This window comes from Cherax quadricarinatus, chromosome 81 (assembly GCF_038502225.1).
Source record: "Cherax quadricarinatus isolate ZL_2023a chromosome 81, ASM3850222v1, whole genome shotgun sequence".
NCBI lineage: Eukaryota > Metazoa > Arthropoda > Malacostraca > Decapoda > Parastacidae > Cherax > Cherax quadricarinatus.
This window is the reverse complement of record NC_091372.1, coordinates 15092702-15113640: the sequence shown is the minus strand read 5'-3', so window position 1 is coordinate 15113640 and position 20939 is coordinate 15092702. Positions and strand designations below refer to the sequence as shown.

Below are 20939 nucleotides of genomic sequence, written 5' to 3'. Positions count from 1 at the left end.
GAATAAACAAGGTAGACTTTCGTGGCACTAAAATAACATATGCTCTGTTCATTAGTCACATCTCTAGGCCCCTCTTATATTATTATTGCTTTCTATTTTGTTTTTTTATTCATACAAAAAAATACCAAATTTACTGTTATGCAGACTACTGCATTATTGTAAAAATGGTATAAATAATATCAGTGCATTAGTGAAAGAATATTAGACTCCCCAGTTGACGTGTATTGGACGTGTGGTGTGATTTATTTACTCCTGAACATTGGTAAAAATTGAACATTTCCGCTACTTTGAGCTCAGTTTCAAGGTAGTTTTCATCGTCAAAGTAATGAAAATCATCTCTATTTCTGTAATATGTTTTCCATTTTATCACCTAAGAGCATGAAAATGCGAATACAACGATAAATACTATACGAAAATACACCTCAAGGTCGGCGTTTTATTCCAAAAAAACGATCAGAGTTTTTTTTTTCTCATTACGCAATGTGTGCTGCAGGATTTTTTTTATGTGGTGCACACTGACCACACAGACCCATTCTCTCACATGTGGGCCTACCAGCTTTCTCCCACTTGATTTGAAGCCGCTAGAATTATTGAGTATATATACGTCAGAAACATTGGCTCGTAAGACGTATTTATACGTGGAAAACAGTCAAAGGGTTAAGACTATAAATATTTTAACCCTTTCAGGGTCCAAGGCCAAAATCTGAAGTCACGCACCAGTGTCCAAGAAATTTTGAAAAAAAAAAAAATTATTTTTTCTTACAGAATTAAAGAGCATATTTTTGTGAAGGTAATAAAACAAAAAAAATTAGAATCTGATCAGTACTTACCGAGATACAGTGCCAAGAAGTTTGTAGAAAATGATGTGGTGGCGGCAACATCGACGAATTCCACATACGCGTATTATATTATTTTGTTGTTTTAGTTGTTTTTTCTTTTCTTTTCCAATTTTTTTCTATTCCTACTAACATTTGGGGCCTGAGAGACCAATACTGTATATAATTTATATATATAAACTCACTGTATTGAACACAATAACCGCACTAAAGTTATTATCATATTATTGTTTACCACTGTTGTTTATTACAATAAACATGCACAAATATTGTATAATACTAATGTTCTATCATATATTTACATATTTACAATCACTGGACATGGTTTTAGAACTGCTGGAGCTTGTGGAACTCCTTGAAACAAGGCACCATGCACAGAGGCACCTTACATTCCTCACACATAAACCGAGTGTCTTTGCGTCTTTGTTGCCGTCGTTTTGTTTGTGCACAGACAATGCATCTCTTCTGAGCAAATTTCTTTTGAGTTGAAGGAAGCTGTATTATGAAATGATCACCTTCTCTTCTCAAACGCTTGGGTGTATTGTGATGAATTCGAGGACCATGTTGTATTGCAGGTGTTGTTACCTGGTACTTCATTATGAGTTGTCTGACAACAGACAAACAAAATTCACCATACGGTGGTCTGTTACCAGTCTTTATTTGGTACATATTATATGCATTCAGCATTGAAATGTCCATGAGATGGAAGAAAAGTTTCATGTACCACTTGTAACTCTTACGAACACAGTCAACAAAACCAATCTGCATGTCACACTTGTCAACCAAGTGCATGTTTTGTGTATAATCAATCACTGTCACTGGTTTTCGAATACGTTCATTAGTCACTCAATCAACTTTGCCACTGTCTTGCATTTCATTACGGTGAATGGTTGTCAACAATGTGACATCTCGTTTGTCATGCCACCGTAATGCCATGATGTCATTGGCAGTAAACACCTGCACGTCATCACCACGAACACCTGCGTTGAGCCTGGGCATATGTTTACGATTAGAACGCACTGTGCCACACACATCTGTCTTGTTCACTCGCATGAAATCACTGAGTAATGGGCTTGTGTACCAGTTATCGGTATATAATGTATGGCCCTTACCAAGATAAGGTGCCATCATGTTTCTCACTACGTCACCTGATATACCCAATAACATCTTGGTATCTTTCAATGTTTTACTACCCGTGTATACAACAATATCCAACACCAGGCCACTGTCACAATCACAGAGTACAAACAATTTTATACCAAAGCGGTTCCTCTTGCTCGGTATATACTGCTTGAATGACAGTCTACCTTTGAACAAAATCAAAGACTCGTCAATTACAAGATTCTTGAATGGATAAAAGTATATCCTGAACTTTTGTTTGAGATACATGAAAACCTTTCTAATCTTGTATAACCTGTCACTTCTGTCAGGCCTGGTTTTGTCAGAGAAGTGCAACATACGTAAGAGTAAGATAAACCTGTTCACTGGTATTATTTCACTGAAGGATGGGGTACAAATTAGCCGATCTGTGGACCAGTATGCTTTTATATTATGCTTATAGACGTGAGGCATAAGCATTATTGTTGCAAAAAGCAAATACATTTCTGCAACAGTCGTCTCTTTCCACCTGTGTAGTCTTGACTGTGGTGATAAGATCGTATTTGCCATGGTGTACTGAAAATACTTATTACTTTCCCTGACAATAGTTTCCATCAATGGCTGGTCAAAGAATAATTCAAAGAATTCCAGTTCATTGGCCGTGGTTCCAAGGGGACAGGTAGGTAGAATTCCACTTTGCGAGTCATCAAAGTGGTGAGGGCTGGGAACAAAATTGGGATTTTGCTGCCAATCCCAGATACGGTTTGCTGGTGGATACTGGACATCATAGGCTGGTTGTACGGGTGGTTGTGGCGGGCTGGTGGGTGACGCTCCGCTTTGTCCTTGAACTGACGAGTCAGCAGCGTGGGTTCCCGTGTGGCACAGCGAGTCACGCATGGTGGTGCCACTACCACCACCAGCCCCACTAACACCATCCACTGATGTCTGTGGCCCATCCATGCCAAGTGTAGCCACATCATCCTCACTATCACTACCTAAAACGGGTGTAGGGCCATGGGATGTACTCCGGGATGTACTACGGGATGTACTCCGTCCCCTGGGCATAGCATAGGGTACACTACCCGAGCGCATGCGGCGGCGCACATACCGACGCTTCACTGGTGAATATGTTTCCTCACTATCACTACTCGAATGATCGTCGAGCGCAATAAAATCACAATCCACGTCAGAATCATCGTCATTACTGAAGTCAGAGGCCAGGCCACGGGAAAATATTAGTTTTCTCTTACGTTTAGGAACAACCGACCGTGAGTCACGAGTGCCCACACCAGAGGTAGAAGGTCGAGGATCGTCGGGGTTTTCTGCACTATTATCGATATCCTGGTCATTATTTTCGGTCACTAACTCATCAAAGCCATAGAATTCGTCTTCATTTCCACTTCCATCAGTGTCAGAACTATCAGACAGGAAGAGGAGAGTCCCAATTTTCCGGGGAGTCAGAGCTGACTTGCGACGAGACATGGTGAACAAGGGTGACTGAGCCGGCGTTCCCACAATGCTATGCAGGCGCCTAGATTTTTTGTTTACGGCGCACACCCACCGCGCAGACCCATTCTCTCATATGTAGGCCTATGAGCGCTTTCGCGCTAAATTTGACGGCGCTAGAATTTTGGCGTAGATCTACGGTTTGGACACTCACCGACCAGCCGTAGATCTACGGGACGGACCCTGAAAGGGTTAAGGTAAGTAATGAGTGCACTATGTGTGTATTGTACTTTTTTATTGTTTTTTGATGCCTGGTTCTATTGCTAACTTAATATATGTTAGTGTAAACTTGTTATCTAGTGTTTGCATGCATTTGTAAGTGGAAAAAAAGGGTGTTCCACTTTACGGCAGTTTCCGCTTTACGGCGGTAGCCTGGAATCTAACCAGCCGTATAAGTGGGGCCCTACTGTATTGGAATGGCTATTCAGACAGGTATTGGATGGTGACATCATGTGTTTACTCTTGAACACAGCAAAGAATCAAACATTTCTGCTACTGCTAATAATAACAATAGCAATAATAGTAATAATAATAATAATAATAATAATAATAATAATAATAATAATAATAAAAATAATAATAATAAATACGATAGAATTGAAGAAGGAAATTGTACAAAAATATGATTGAGTGGTTGATACATGGTCAGTGTGGCTTTGTTTATGCTGGAGTGAGCATTAGTCTCCCTGCTCTTCCAAACATTTCACAATAATTCATTGTGTTTGGTGCTTGTAGATTGAGTGCGACTGGAGTGGTAGAGGCAGTGGTTGAGGAAGTGGTTGAGGTAGTGGTTGAGGAAGTGGTTGAGGAAGTGATTGAGGCAGTGGTTGAGGCAGTGGTTGAGGCAGCGGTTGAGGCAGTGGGTGAGGCAGTGGGTGAGACAATGGTTGAGGCAGTGGGTGAGGCAGTGGTTGAGGCAGTGGTTGAGGCAGTGGGTGAGGCAGTGGGTGAGGCAGTGGGTGAGGCAGTGGTTGAGGCAGTGGTTGAGGCAGCAGTTGAGGCAGTGGGTGAGGCAGTTTGTGAGACAGCAGTTGAGGCAGTGGGTGAGGCAGTGGTTGAGGCAGTGGTTGAGGCAGTGGGTGAGGCAGTGGGTGAGGCAGTGGGTGAGGCAGTGGGTGGGGCAGTGGTTGAGGCAGTGGTTGAGGCAGCGGTTGAGGCAGTGGTTGAGGCAGCAGTTGAGGCAGTGGGTGAGGCAGTGGTTGAGGCAGTGGGTGAGGCAGTGGGTGAGGCAGTGGGTGAGGCAGTGGGTGAGGCAGTGGTTGAGGCAGTGGTTGAGGCAGTGGGTGAGGCAGTGGGTGAGGCAGTGGATGAGGCAGTGGTTGAGGCAGTGGGTGGAGTAGTGGTTGAGGCAGTGGTTGAGGCAGTGGGTGAGGCAGTGCATGAGGCAGTGGGTGAGGCAGTGGGTGAGGCAGTGGTTGAGGCAGTGGGTGAGGCAGTGGGCGAGGAAGTGGTTGAGGCAGTGGTTGAGGCAGTGGTTGAGGCAGTGGTTAAGGCAGCAGTTGAGGCAGTGGGTGAGGCAGTGGTATTGAATAGCATATGTGTTATTAATAATAATACGTTATTAATAATAACATTTACTATTATTATTTATAACATATATGTTATTAAATACCACTGCCTCAACTGCTGCCTCAACTACTGCCTCAACTGCTGCCTCTACCACTGCCTCAACCGCTGCCTCAACCACTGCCTCTACCACTGCCTCAACCGCTGCCTCAACTGCTGACTCAACTGCTGCCTCAACCGCTGCCTCAACCACTGCCTCAACTGCTGCCTCAACTGCTGCCTCTACCACTGCCTCAACTGCTGCCTCACCCACTGCCTCACCCACTGCCTCTCCCACTGCCTCAACCACTGCCTCAACCACTGCCTCAACCACTTCCTCAACCACTGCCTCTACCACTGCCTCAACCATTGCCTCAACCACTTCCTCAACCACTGCCTCTACCACTGCCTCAACCACTGCCTCAACTGCTGCCTCAACTGCTGCCTCTACCACTGCCTCAACTGCTGCCTCACCCACTGCCTCACCCACTGCCTCTCCCACTGCCTCAACCACTGCCTCAACCACTGCCTCAACCACTTCCTCAACCACTGCCTCTACCACTGCCTCGACCATTGCCTCAACCACTGCCTCAACCACTACCTCAACCACTGCCTCAAGACCACTGCCTCTACCACTGCCTCAACTGCTGTCTCACCCACTGCCTCACCCGCTGCTTCAACCACTACCTCAACCACTTCCTCAACCACTGCCTCTACCACTCCAGTCACACTCAATCTACAAGCACCAAACACAATGAATTATTGTGAAATGTTTGGAAGAGCACGGAGACTAATGCTCACTCCAGCATAAACAAAGCCACACCGACCATGTATCAACCACTCCCTCGTATTTTTGTACAATTTACTTCTTCAATTCTATCGTATTTATTATTATTATTATTATTATTATTATTATTATTATTATTATTATTATTATTATTATTATTATTATTATTATTATTATTGCTATTGTTATTATTAGCAGTAGCAGAAATGTTTGATTCTTTGCTGTGTTCAAGAGTAAACACATGATGCCACCGTCCAATACCTGTCTGAATAGCCATTCCAATATGCAGTCATGAATGGGTTTAATAGCAAATAATGAGCAAACAAAACACCACACAGTGGTGGGAGGGCTGGCTGCCAGTTGCTGGGGTCGGAGGGAGGGTAGTAGGGACTCGCAGTGGTTGAGGAAGTGGTGGAGGCATTGGTGGAGGCAGTGGTATTTAATAGCATACATGTTCTTAAACCATAACATGTATGTATTTAGTAAAATTTACGACATTTTCATGTATTTTATGATTGTTCATGGTTCAACGAGTTAAGGAAGCAGTATTGTATTATATTTCCCTACAATATATTGGGGCACCAAACATTCGCAAGGATCTTGATCCCCTAACCCTCGCGAATGTTGAGCGAGACCGTAGAGTGACACTCATCTTACACCGTGCTTCAAGGAAACTTATTGTTATTATTATTATTATTATTATTATTATTATTATTATTATTATTATTATCATTATTATTATTATTATTATTATATACTCTTGCATATGGGTGAAAATGTTCACCTGTCAATGTTTGTGCGGCTGTTGTGTAGCATACGAGTGAATATATATACAGTATGCATTGTATTGGTCTCACAGGCCATATAAGTTACTTGAAAAAATAAAATATTAAAAAATAAAAAAAAGTGGAATAGTAAATACAGTGGACCCCCGCATAACGATTACCTCCGAATGCGACCAATTATGTAAGTGCGTTTGTACGTGTATGTTTGGGGGTCTGAAATGGACTAATCTACTTCACAATATTCCTTATGGGAACAAATTCGGTCAGTACTGGCACCTGAACATACTTCTGGAGTGAAAAAATATCGTTAACCGGGGGTCCACTGTATAATGTTACCGAGTGACCGGCAGTCAGCGATGTTGTCATAAGCGGCTCACTTTCTGTAAACTTCACGCCTCTATATTTCGGTAAGTATTGATCATAAAAAGTTTTTTTTTGTTCTATAACACTTAGAAAAATATTCTTAAGATTTTTGTAAGAAAAATAATTTTTTTTTTCAAATACTTTTCAACCCTGAGAGTGAGTTAAGGATCAAGGGTCTCGACCCTGAAATGGTTAATATTCTTATGTATACATTCATTATATACTCATTTATCCATTATTATTTGTATATATTTAGTGCCCCTAAAAACATACATGTAATGTTTATTGCCCTTGTAGTTTTAAGTCAATCTTAATCTTTCCTGAAATGCTCTGCATAACTATGGACTTTCTGTGTGCATTCAAGTGTCATCCATTCCTGTATAAACAATGTATCATGTAGATATAAACTTGAATTTGAATTTGGTAGATGTTCTGAAAAAATTGATTGACAGTAATTTGTGGAGGACACCACCACACTGCCTCTGTCCAACATCATTAATGTTGGTAAAACATTGACCAAGTAAAGACGTGGTCGGCAACATGTATTTTTGTAATTATGGTAGAGTTACCCACAAAATGTTAAAAGAACACAGATGCAACTAATATGACATTTTACTGTAGCAACATTTCGCTCTCCAGGAGCATTGTCAAGCTGTTTGGTAACAACTGGAGAACAAAATATTTCCACTGTCTTACATTTTTGTGTTATCCTAGAAAATTTACACTGTGTATGATAATTGTACTTATGTGTACCTGTGCTAACTTACATCTGTCTCCTTTTACTTAACATGTATTTTTGTCTTTATTTCTCTCAGCAATACCTCAATTGTACAATGTACTGATTTATTTATAACAGCTGCAGGCAATGTAAAATTAAAAAAATCAGTTTTATTCTAAATCACTAACATAGTCTTCCTTTCAGGAAAGTCCACCTAATTCTTTTTAATAAAACTGAAGAAGATATACCATGGAAGGAAGAATTGGATAATTTAGTGGAAGACCATTCCAATTTACTGAAGGCAAGTACACAGGCTCTACATATTTAGCATTTCCACTTAAATATAATACTTTAACCCGTAAACGGTCCAAGCAGATCCACGTTCACATGTGTAGTGCTACAAAAGTAGATCTAAGTTTTTTTTACATATTTTCAAATATAACAAAAAAAAAAAGTAGATCAAAGTTTTTTTTACACATTTTCAAATGTAGAAAAACAAAAAGAAAATTTACTTTTTTTACATACTTTCAAATGTTGAAAAAACGTATACAGTGGACCCCCGCATAACGATTACCTCCGAATGCGACCAGTTATGTAAGTGTATTTAAGTAAGTGCGTTTGTACGTGTATGTTTGGGGGTCTGAAATGGACTAATCTACTTCACAATATTTCTTATGGGAACAAATTCGGTCAGTACTGGCACCTGAACATACTTCTGGAGTGAAAAAATATCGTTAACCGGGGGTCCACTGTATATGTATACGTTTGGACCATTTACGGGTTAATAATAAAAGTACAGATGTTGCAATATATATTTTAGTTTTGTATTTGTTTCACAAAGCTCCTAAAAATTATGGTACCAATATTGAACATTAACAGTTTTAAAATTACAGTAGAACCACCATATCCACTGATTCAGTGTCCGTGGTTTTTAGACAAGGTTTACCATGGCCCAAAAATACCTCTTAAATTTGCATAATATGGTCCCAAAGCACAAAAGTATCCTGTAGCTTGGTTGCTAGTGCACTCATCTCACACGCTGAGGTTTGTGGGTTCAATCCCTGGTACGGGTGGAAACATTGGAACATGTTTCCTTAAAGCACCTGCTGTCCCTGTTCACCTAGAAATAAATAGGTAGCTGGGTGTTAGCTGACTGGTGTGAGTCACATCCTGGGACAAAACTGACCTAATTTACCCGAAATGCTCTGCATAACAAGGGGCTTTCTGTATAGTAGTATGTCATTGATGTCAGCTTTGGTCTGTTGTGGGAGACTCCCAGGTAAGATATATGGACCATGCTTTTTGCAACAGAGATAGAAAGGTGAGACAGAGTGTGCTTCCCAGGAGCTGGTGTTGGTGACATAGCCAACAGGTTGGGTAATATTATGTCAGGTTATGGGAACAAGCCTATTATCTGTCTTAGTGTTGGCAGAAATGACATCAGAAAGGGCAGGAGACATAGATGTAGTCAGGTCTAAGGGAGGGGTCCCAATCATATGTAGCATTTTGCCTAGAACGGGAGTGGGCAATGAATGGATGTCCAGGGCAGTTGGTATAAATTGCTGGCTAGACAGGCACTGCAATGAACTTGTAGCCCCATTCATTGATAACTGGGACAAATTCTTTGGCAAATGTGATATGTATGCAAGGGATGGGGTACATCTATGGCTGGATAAGTTCAAGTCAGTCATAGATGTAGTCAGGTCTAAGGGAAAGGTCCCAATCATATGTAGCATTTTGCCTAGAAGGGGAGTGGGCAATGAATGGATGTCTAGGGCAGTTGGTGTAAATTGCTGGCTAGACAGGCACTGCAATGAACTTGCAGCCCCATTCACTGATAACTGGGACAAATTCTATGGCAAACATGATATGTATGCAAGGGATGGGGTACATCTCTCTGGGGACAGAGTGGTTGCATTAGTCAACTCAATTGAGGGGGCCATTGCTGACTTGTCTAAGACTTTAAACTGATAAATTATAGAGGTATGGGTGTGTGTGGGAAACATGCTGCAGTACTAGGGTTGAAAACAGCAGATATTACCAGGATACCTCAGGAATATGTTTAAAAGACAGTATGCAAAATAAAGTTGCTTGTAAAGGCAAAGCAATTGATCAACAAACAGAAAGAGACAGTAGAGGGCAGCGAGTGACTCTTAAGGTTTACTATACTAATAGTAGGAGTCTAAGAAATAAGATAGATGAGCTAAGATTACTTGCAAATGCAGGTAGTATAGATATTATTGCTATAACACAGAGACCTGGTTCAACCTTAAAGATAGAGAAATGCCTTCTGAATGCAACATACAGGGTTATGGAAACATAAACACATATGCAGTTTAATGTGATCCTTTATTGACAACGTTTTGCCCACACAGTGGGCTTTTTCAAGTCACAAGTCACCTGGGGTGGAAGGTACGTGAGTATTTATTGTCAGGTTCAGAATGTTGAGGTCAGGTGGAGAATGCTGCATCTGATGATCTACCGTGTGGGGTTATAGAGTCTAAAATCTTGGGTAGCTTGGAAGGGGTATTGGATAAGTTGTGAGCAGACCTTCTGCAGTGTTCTATGTTCTTTTGTGGGATAGCGATGAAGAAGTTTCTTGGCAAGTGGTTCAACTATGTTATAGAAGCCATTGTTCTGGTTGAAATTGTTGGTTATAGAGATAAGCGATGATTCCAGGATTCTTCGGTATTGAGTGTTGTCTTCTATGGCGATAAGTCTTGAGTTTCTGTAGTTAATTAAATGGTTGTGTGAATTGTGATGTTGTACACAGGCATTCCTTGTATTGTCAGTCCTGCTTGCGTATTGGTGTTTTGAAATACGTGTTTGGAGGTCTCTTGATGTTTCGCCCACGTATAATTTGTTGCAGCCATTACAAGGAATTTGGCGGTTGGGAATTCGCGAATGTGTGAAGCCCGCGAAAGTTGAAAACGCGAATGTTAAGGGAGACCTGTATAGGTGTTTCAAAAGAGGGGATGGAGAGTTAAGAAATCAATATATTCAGTTAAAGAGAAAAATAAAAAAAAGCAAAAAAAAAAAAAAAAAAAAAAAAGCAAAAAGGGATTATGAGAATAAAGTCACAAGGGATTCAAATACTATCCCAAAAGGTTTCTTTCAGGTATACAAAAGTAAGATTAGGAACAAGATAGGCCCACTTAACTCTTTCACTGTCAAGACCCCCAATTGTAAAGTGTCATTCTGTATAAGTGTTTTAAAGCGAAAAAAAAAATTGTGATCATTACTGACCAAGATATAAAGGCATGAAATTGACAGAGAGTGAACCGCTTATGGCAACATCGCCGACTGCCACACCCTCGGTAATATTTTTACTATTATTGTACTTTTTTCTTTTATTTTTTAATATTTTATTTTTTCAACTAACTTTCATGGCCTGTGAGACCAATATAGTGCATAATGTATGTATATCCACTTGTATGCAACACAATAACCATACAAACATTGTTATCATTATAATGTTTACAAAATGTGTTTACACAAACCAACAATAAAAAAAGTGGCCTGGTGGTTAACGCTCTCGCTTCACACGGCGAGGGTCTGGGTTCGATTCCCAGCCAGAGTAGAAACATTGGACGTGTTTCTTTCCACCTGTTGTCTATGTTCCCCATCAGTAAAATGGGTACCTGGGTGTTAGTCGACTGGTGTGGGTCGCATCCTGGGACACTGACCTAAGGAGGCCTGGTCACAGACCGGGCCGCGGGGGCGTTGACCCCCGGAACTCTCTCCAGGTAAACTCCAGGTAATTACTATTGTTCTATAATACAGTGGTCCCTCGTTTATCATCATTAACCCGTTCCTGGAAGTGCAACGATTATCGAAATAGACGATTTTTAATCACTTTTCCCCATAAGAAATAATGTAAATACAATTAATCCGTTCCTGACACCTAGAAGTATTAAAACAAAAATTTTTTTTACATGAAATATAGATGTAATACATAAACAATACAATGGGACATAATCAATGAAACATTAACAGCATAACACTTACCTTTATTGGCGATTCTTCTTAGTGTATGGAAGACTGGAGGAGGAGAGAGATTGGATTACTGTTTGGAAGGGGAATCCCCTTCCATCAACACCTCAGGTACCAAGTCCTTTTCTGGGGTTACATACTTGTCTTCTCTGTTTCTTAATGCCACTAGGACCAGCTTGAGAGCCACTGGAGTCCTGTCTCGCAAAAAAAGTGTACAGAGAGCTCTGTTTCTGGCGTCTCTTTAAAACTTCCCTAAAATGGGCCAAGACTCTGTCACTGTACAAGTTGATATGGCTTGCAACATCCTTCTCAGGGTGATGTTTCTCCATAAATTTTTCCATCCTACCCCACATTTCAAAAATCTTCTTAATTTCTGAAGAAGGCACCTTCTTCCATCTCTCTTCCTCCTCCTCTGCAGCAATATTCTGAGCTGCGATCTGTTGCTGTTCCTGCTGAAGCACTTGCAGGCAGGGCCGGATTAAGAAGTCTCTGGGCCCTAGGCTCTTCAGATTGGTGGGGCCCCTTTGAGTTACGGGTAAGCGAAGTGACCCCTTCCAGCTTGGACGTGGGGGGGGGGGTCGGTGTGAGCCTGTTTAAGGTCTAATTAAATACATTCTGGCTATTTAGATTAAATTTAATAGGGAAAGTACATCAAGACAACCAAAACCATTTACCAGCAGCCATTATAACTATCTTGTTAAATCATGCATTTTAAAGAGAATAAACTCAAGACAGCATAGTATTACTAGATTAGGCTATTAAAGTAGTGACATCATGTACCTATTATATTCAGCATAACCACTACAGCACTATTATTCCCTTTATAAATCACTGACCATTATTGTTATCATTGCATCATGCATAAGACTATCAAATCATATAAACTCAAGAAAGTAAAGAATTGTTTATATTCAGAGGCACTTCTTAAATAAACCTTTTTCTGGATTTCATATTGGCAAAATCATCAATTATATTCTGAAAATCAATATTTCTTGTTAGATCAGACTCAATGGTCAACAAGGCTAGGTTACACAATTTGTCTTGGCTCATTGTTGAATGGAGCTGGTTTTTCACTCTTTTCAAAACAGAAAATGAACGTTCTCCTTCACAGTTAGTAGCTGGAAGTGTTAGGTAAAGGCGATACACTATGTCAACATTAGGGAAGGTTTCTGAGATACCTGCATTTCTTAAATGTTTCAAAGCAGCTGAGGGCACACATTTTTAATCTGATTCATATACCCAGAAAAATGAACTATTTCTTCAACAAATGTGTCCTGAACATCTGCTGAAAGGTGTTGTTGCAACTTTAATACAGCTTCTCTCAATTCTGCAACTGGCATAGTAGTAATTTTGAACAGAAATCCAAACTTGTCATTGAGATTCTGGTAGATTTCTTTTCTTTTCACCAATTCTGTAATCAGTGAATCCAGAATGACGAAGTATGTAGCTGTCTTACATTTCTGCCTTGGTAGCAACACAATTTCATTGTCTGGCTCTTCAAAATTGCGTTTCCTCTTCCTTGACCGCTGATGATCAGCCCGGTAACTGTAGTCTTTCACAAGCAGTTTAGCTTTCTCTTCAAACATTTCAAAAGCTTCATCATTGCGAAGTGAGCTTACAAATTCCACTAAGCCTGCATAGAGGTTAGCACAAGTAGCCATTTCAATTTCAATTTTCTGAAGTGTCTTCTTCGTGGCATTTAACCGTTCCAGTATACAGTCCCAAAGCACACAGAGTAAGGCCAATTCAAAATCTTCCAATTTTGATGCTAAGCTGGCTGCTTCGCTTCTTGTAGTTGCTGTCTGGTCTTCATCCTCTGCTATTTGGATCAAAGCAGAATGTATTTCAACAAAGCTGTCTTTCAAAGCATGTGTTGCATCATGCTGCGCTGACCACCTTGTTGTTGATAATGATTTGATGACATCTCCATGAATGGTTACTTAAGTATACTCCACCGATGCGTTGAAGCAGAGAAAAATTAAAGAGTGCTTGTAAAAGTCCAAAAAAATGAAACTGCAGCGACACAACACTCCGCAGCACATGACCCAACAAGATTAACCCTTTGAGGGTTTTGGTCATACTAGTACGTCTTACACGTAGGGGTTTTTGACGTACTAGTACGCATAAATTCTAGCGGCCTCAAATCTCGCGCGAAAAGGCTGGTAGGCCTAGGTGTGAGAGAATGGGTCTGCGTGGTCGGTGTGCGCGGTAGAAAAAAAATCTGGGACCCAGTGGTGCATTGTGGGAATGCCCTCTTAGTAAACAATGTCCACCATGCCTCGCGGTAAGAAGCTCCTCACTCCTCGGCGAATTGGGACACTTTTGTTCCCCAGTGACAGTTCTAATAGTGATGGAAGTGCCAGTGAAGATGAGTTTCGTGGTTTTAGTGAGGTTTTGACCGAAACCAATGACCATAATATCGGTAATAGTGAGGAAAACCCAGATGACCCTCAGCCTTCCACCTCTGGTGCTGGGCCCTCTTGTTCACGTTCAGTTGTTCCAGAACCCAAGAGGAAACTTCTATTTTCCCAAATCCCAGACTCAGATGAGAGCATGGGTGATGATAGTGATAGTGAATATGAACTACAAGCTCTTCAAACTAGTTCCAGTAGTGATAGTGAAGTGCAATATTCCCCAGTGAAGCGTCAGTATATACGACGATATATGCGCTCTGGTAGTGTGCCATATGTTATACCAAGGGGAAGGAGTGTATCTCGGAGTACATCCCGTGGCTGTACAACAGGAACAGACAGTGAAAATGACGAAGATACTGTTGCAATTGGGATGGAAAATGTGCGTGGTGGTAGTGGTGCCGGCGGTGAGGCACCAGCAGTGGGCCATGCTGCCACCCACGCTGCCACCCACGCCGCTGCCTCAGCTGATCTAGAAAAAAGGCCACCATCCCCCACTCACCCACCACACCAGCCTCCACAACCACAACCTCCACAACCACAACCTCCACAACCACAACCTCCACAACCACAACCACCTGTCATTGTCCAGTACCCACCAGCAGACCGCACCTGGGATTGGCAGGAAGCTGTCAATTTTGTTCCAAATCCCCACCAGTTTGATGACAGCCAAAGTGGAATACGGCCATCTTGTGCACTTGGGAACACTGCCACTGAACTGGAATGTTTCGAGTTATTCTTTGACGAACCACTGATAAAAAGTATTGTCATGGAAAGCAACACATACTACGAGTACACCATGGCAAACACATTACTTTCACCAAAATCACGTCTACACCACTGGAAGGAGGCAACTGTGGCTGAGATGTATCTTTTCTTTGCCACAATAATGCTTATGCCACATGTGTATAAGCACAAAGTGAAATCATACTGGTCAACAGACCCCCTGATTGCAACACCAGGTTTCAGTGATATAATGCCAGTAAATCGATTTGTGCTAATGTTACGTATGCTTCACTTCTCAGATAAAACCAGGCCTGACAGAACTGACAGGTTATATAAGATTAGGAATGTGTTTGTGTATCTGAAACAGAAATTCAGTACGCATTTTTATCCCTTCAGGAAGCTTGTAATTGACGAGTCTTTGATTCTGTTCAAAGGAAGACTCTCTTTCAAGCAGTACATACCAAGCAAGAGGAAACGCTTTGGTATAAAGTTGTTTGTGCTTTGTGATTGTTACAGTGGTCTGGTATTGGATATTATTGTGTACACTGGAAGTTATACATTGCAAAATACCAGGAAGTTATTGGGCATCTCAGGTGATGTGGTTCGAACAATGATAGAACCATACCTTGGTAAGGGGCATATATTATATACAGATAACTGGTACACAAGCCCCTCACTCAGTGATTTTTTGCGAGTGAACATGACAGATGTGTGTGGCACAGTGCGTGCAAATCGAAAACATATGCCCAGGTTTGACGCTGGCACTCGTAGAGGTGAGGTGCAGGCGTTTGCTGCCAATGACATCATGGCATTTCGGTGGCATGACACACGAGATGTCACACTGTTGTCATCAATTCACCCTAATGAAATGGCAGACAGTGGCAGGCAGCATAGAGAGAGAAATGAACCCATTCTAAAACCTGCAGCTGTGATTGATTACACCTTCAACATGCGTTCAGTGGACAAATGTGACATGCAGATTGGGTTTGCTGATTGTGTTCACAAGAGTTATAAGTGGTACATCAAACTGTTTTTCCATCTTCTGGACATTTCCATGCTCAATGCTTATAATATGTATAAGATGAGCACCAGAAACAAACCACAGTACGGCGAATTCTGTTTGTCTGTCATCAGACAAATAGTATTCAAGTACCAAGGAACAGCACCTGCAATTGACCGCCCACCAAATTATCAACAACTACCTGCTCGTCTGAAGCATGGTGATCACTTCCTAGTAAGACTGCCTGCTACTGTTTTGAAGAAAAAGGCTCAGAAGAGGTGTTAAGTCTGTGCACATACAAAAAAACGCACACAACAACGCAGAGACACTCGTTTTATGTGTGAGGAGTGCAAAACTCCACTGTGCATGACACCATGTTTCAAAGAGTTCCACAGGCTGCAGAACTTCTAGAAACATGTCCTGTGACTGTATATGTGTATATAAAATATAGAAAAATAGTAATAAACAACATTTCATATTGTTTGTTTGTGTAAATATTTTCTGTAAACAAAATAATGACAACAGTGTTTATGCCCTTATTGTGTAGTATTGAAAAAGAAATAACTTACAAAATACTGATCATGTTGGTCTCAGAGGCCATAAAAGTTACTCAGAAAAAGAAAAATTGAAAAATAATTGAAAATAGTACATAAAAAAGTAAATAGAAAAATACCGGGTGACGGCAGATGGCGATGTTACCATATGTTGTTCAATTTTGGCAAATTTCACGCCTCCATATCTCGGTAAGTATTGACGTTAAAAATTTTTTGTTTAGCCTATAATGTTTAGAAAAAAAACTCTATTTTTTCATAAGAAAAAATAATTTTTTTTTTTTTTTAAATTTGGCCGACCCTGAGAACGAGTTTCGGAGAGGGCCTGTCGACCCTCAAAGGATTAAGAGAATGTGCTGAGCAGGGCACCTATTCAGCAAGTGGGTTGATTTGCTTGATACGAGCTTGCAATCCACTATATTTACCCGACATGTTACTTGCATTGTCGTAGCTCTGGCCACAGCAATCCATAATAGAGAGATCATGTTCAAGCAGAGTATCCAGTACTACATTCATCATTGTTTCTCCATCATGGCCTGAAAGAGGAATGAATTTTATAAAGCGCTCTACAGGCTTACCACTGGAGTCGACAAAGTGAACAATGAATGTCAATTGATCTGTATGTGAAATATCTGGTGTTGAATCTACACTTATTGCAAAGTATTTTGCAGTTTTCACAGCTGCTATGATGTTATTGAGGACCTTCTTAGTCATCAGTTCAATAAATTCATTGCATATAGTAGATGACATGTAAGATACAGTGCCTCTTCCTGCATTCCCAAGGCATGACACATGATTTGCTAAGAATGGATCGAATTGTGCTAACAGTTCTGTGATCCTTAGGAAATTGCCATTGTTTTCCGTACCAAAAACCTCATTTTCTCCACGGGAAGCAAGTCCTCTTAGAGCTAAGAATTTTACAACAGCAACAACTCTTTCTAGAACTTTTCTCCAATAAGTGCGCTCTTTTTCAGTTTGATTTTCCAAATGAGAATCCAATAAGCCTTTTTTCTGTGCATGAAATACACTGACTAAAATGCAGCTCCTGCGAGTGGTGCTGTTTTCATGTTCCTCGAAACGCTTGGAATTTTTCCAGCCATTGAACCCCTGTGTGAAGGTATTTTCTTTGGTAGAAAATAGCTTGCATTCTGAACTTTTCCTGAGCTTTCAGAGTATACCATCCATGATCATTTCACAGTTTCTGAATTTGCAAGCTTCCTATAAAACATAGATGACTTTAAACAACGACGACTTCCATCATCATAAATCCTTGCTGATTTCCTAAAGTCAATGTTCAGAGTTTGACTGAAGTTTTCTGCAATGAAAGCATTACGTAGAGAATCTGGGATTACATTTGGCCATGAGGCAGGATCTTTTAAGACAAATCCTGTGGATGAAATGTCCATTGAGACATTGAGAGGAGACACAAAAGAAGTAGATGCTGGCTGAGAAATAATGGAGGGAAGGCTTCTTGTATGATCTGACGTATCTGCAGATTCAACTGTACAGTGGACCCCCGGTTAACGATATTTTTTCACTCCAGAAGTATGTTCAGGTGCCAGTACTTACCGAATTTGTTCCCATAAGGAATATTGTGAAGTAGTTTAGTCCATTTCAGACCCCCAAACATACACGTACAAACGCACTTACATAAATACACTTACATAATTGGTCGCATTCGGAGGTGATCGTTATGCGGGGGTCCACTGTACTGGTAACATCAGAAACTGTTTTCGTGAGCATGTCTGTGATCTTTCTGCAGCTTCCTACATCTTTCTTTTTCTGTTCTTCTTGAATTTTCTTCTTTCTTTTCTGTGACCCACTCACATAAGAACGTCCAACATCACGTTCACGAGATGCCATAAATATATGTAATCAGGATGATGCTCTTGAGCATGGTGATGATGTCAAAAGTGCAGCAATCTCCGTTCAGCTTCCAACAATTTGTGAGAAAGAAGCCCATAACTCTTGCCTTCAAAAATTGCCTTATCACTGGCTGCCAAAATGCCGAAAAATGCTTAAAAATAAAGGTCCTGAAGATAAAGACGTACAAACTATGCTATTTGCTCTTAAGTATCTGCACACTGTAGTCAAAGCATAATAGTTTTACCATCTTATGAGCAAGAGATTGTAATAACTCACTACAATGGATACATTACAAATCTTTTCATGGAACATTGCTTCCATCAGGAAGCGGTTGCCTGACTTACATCATATTAGTGCAACCAAGAATATTGATGTCATCTGTTTGCAGGAATGTAGATTGAAAGATGGAGCACCTCCACCAAACTTGCCTGGATATGCAGCTTATAACCTAAGGTCAACCAACTGTTGTGTGATGTATGTCAGAAAGAGCTTGCCACATTCACTCCTTTCCTTGCAGAGTCGAGTTAACATGCAGTATCATGGTGTCAAAGTATATGCAGGCGATTTTTTCCATAAACATTTTTAATCTCTATGCCCCAGCGAACCAGCTTCGACCTGATGCTTTACCAGATCGCATCAATAGTGAACCTACCATCATTCTTGGAGATTTTAATGCCAGACATAAGAATATTGGTGGGTCTATAACAAACACCAATGGAACTAAACTAGTGAGATTGCTAAATGAGCATGATAATGTTCGAATTGTGGGCACTACTGAGCCTACTCACATATATGGTGGCATACTAGATCTGTGTCTTGGATTTAATACATCATATACGATGCATGACTCTGTCATAGTTGATGATCTTCTATCTGATCACTTCCCAAGACTAACAACTGTCAATCTTGATCACATCTCCAGCAATCAAGGAGCTAAATACAGAAGGAGGAAACTTATTCTCAAACCAGAACACAGAGACAACTTTATTAACCACTTGGATCAATGGTATAAGAATTACGAGCCCATTGGCACACAAAAATTTAATGATGATTTAATTACCACTATTGAGAGTATTCTCACAGATCAAGTGGGCAGGAATAGGAAACAAAAACCCTCCACTATAAATACCAATAAAAACCAATGTAAATACTATAATGATCCACAGCTGCGCAATCTAACACATGCAGCTAGGAGGATTGGTAAAGCATACCGTGAATGTAGAACCCCAGACCTGCTCAGAACGTTCCAAGCTGCACTAACAAATGCAAGGAATAGAAAGGAAGAACTTAGGCAACAGGAATGGGAACAGTTTGTTAGTGGATTAAATAGGTCCACCCCTTTGAGTTTGGCTTGGAAAGGTATAAATAAAATAACCAGGAAAAAGACTGGCAATGTTGCTCATCCCTTTCCTCTTGAAAAAGCAAATGACCTCATAAATGACTGGTCCAAAACATCCAGGCATGAAAGCCTTCCATCTCATATTAGAAAAAATTTAGAGAGTACTTCTGAAGAAATGTTGAAACTGATTAATTTTATGAGCCAAAATATTGATGAGAGTGATTGCCTCTTTACCGAGTATGAATTAGATAATGCATTAACCAAAGGTCAATCAACTGCTCCTGGAGAGGATGGTATAACCTATGATATTCTCAGAACTCTAAGGCACGTGCCTGATAACCCTTTGTTGGCACTGTATAATCTCAGTTACATTGAGGGTGTTCTTCCTACTTCCTGGACCAATAGTCTCATTGTGCCTATCCCTAAGCCCCAACAGCCTGATACATTTAGGCCGATCTCCTTAACTAGTTGTCTTTGTAAAACTTTTGAAAGAATGATGCTTAACAGACTGTACTACAGAATCAGAGATCAACTTTCCCCCTACCTCTATGGGTTCATGAAAGGTAAAAGTGTGCAGAACTGTATTTCCACCTTTCTCACTGCACACACCTCTACTAGTTTTACCACTTTTCTTGATCTAAAATCTGCATTTGATATTGCGAACAGAACCGTTATACTACATGAACTAGCCAAAATGAATATTGGTGGTAGCTTACTCTGCTGGATAATAGGATACCTGTCAAATAGAGTATCCTCTGTCCTTTACCAAGGCTTCAGAAGTGATTCTAAAGAAATGTCTTTAGGTACACCGCAGGGAGGAGTTCTTAGTCCCATGCTATTTAATATTCTGATTAATGCTCTCCTAAATGCTCTACCTGCCTCACCTAAACATATAGCTATAAGCTATGCTGATGATATCATGATCCATACAACAGGGCATAAGAAGATGAATACCATTCTTAATGAAGTTCAAGCAATTTGTAATCGACTAGGCCTCATAATATCTTCCTCTAAAACTAAGATATTAACAAGCAAACGACATCCCCCACCCATCTATTTGCAGGGTGAAATCATTAGCTACGTTAAAACTTACAGATATCTTGGTGTAGATGTACCCTTTAACAAATCCACTATACCACAACTAAACAAGAAATGTAAAGCTAGGCTAAATGCTCTCAAAGCTGTTGCTGGCTACAATCCCAACTATGGTGCAAATGTGAGAATCGTGAGAATGATGTACATAGCCTATGTTAGGTCCTTAATTGATTATGCTGCTCCCATGTTGATATTAGCTAGAGAAAGTTCTCTCCGACCCTTGGAGTTAATGCAAAATGAAGCTCTCAGGATTATTCTTGGCTGTCCCAGATCTACAAAAGTTCTTAACATGAGGAAGGAGCTTGGTATTTCTAGTATCA

At 40.6% G+C, this 20939-nt stretch overlaps 1 protein-coding gene across 1 annotated transcript in view; it reads left to right on the top strand.

The window, feature by feature from the left end:
• The window catches only part of LOC128699783 (cytochrome b5 reductase 4), a 323046-nt gene that overhangs the window by 276037 nt on the left and 26070 nt on the right, over positions 1–20939 (top strand). The window contains exon 9 of the mRNA XM_070102466.1: positions 7843–7939. Within this exon, the coding sequence (XP_069958567.1) occupies positions 7843–7939 (97 nt within the window). The remainder of the gene's footprint in view (positions 1–7842; positions 7940–20939) is intronic.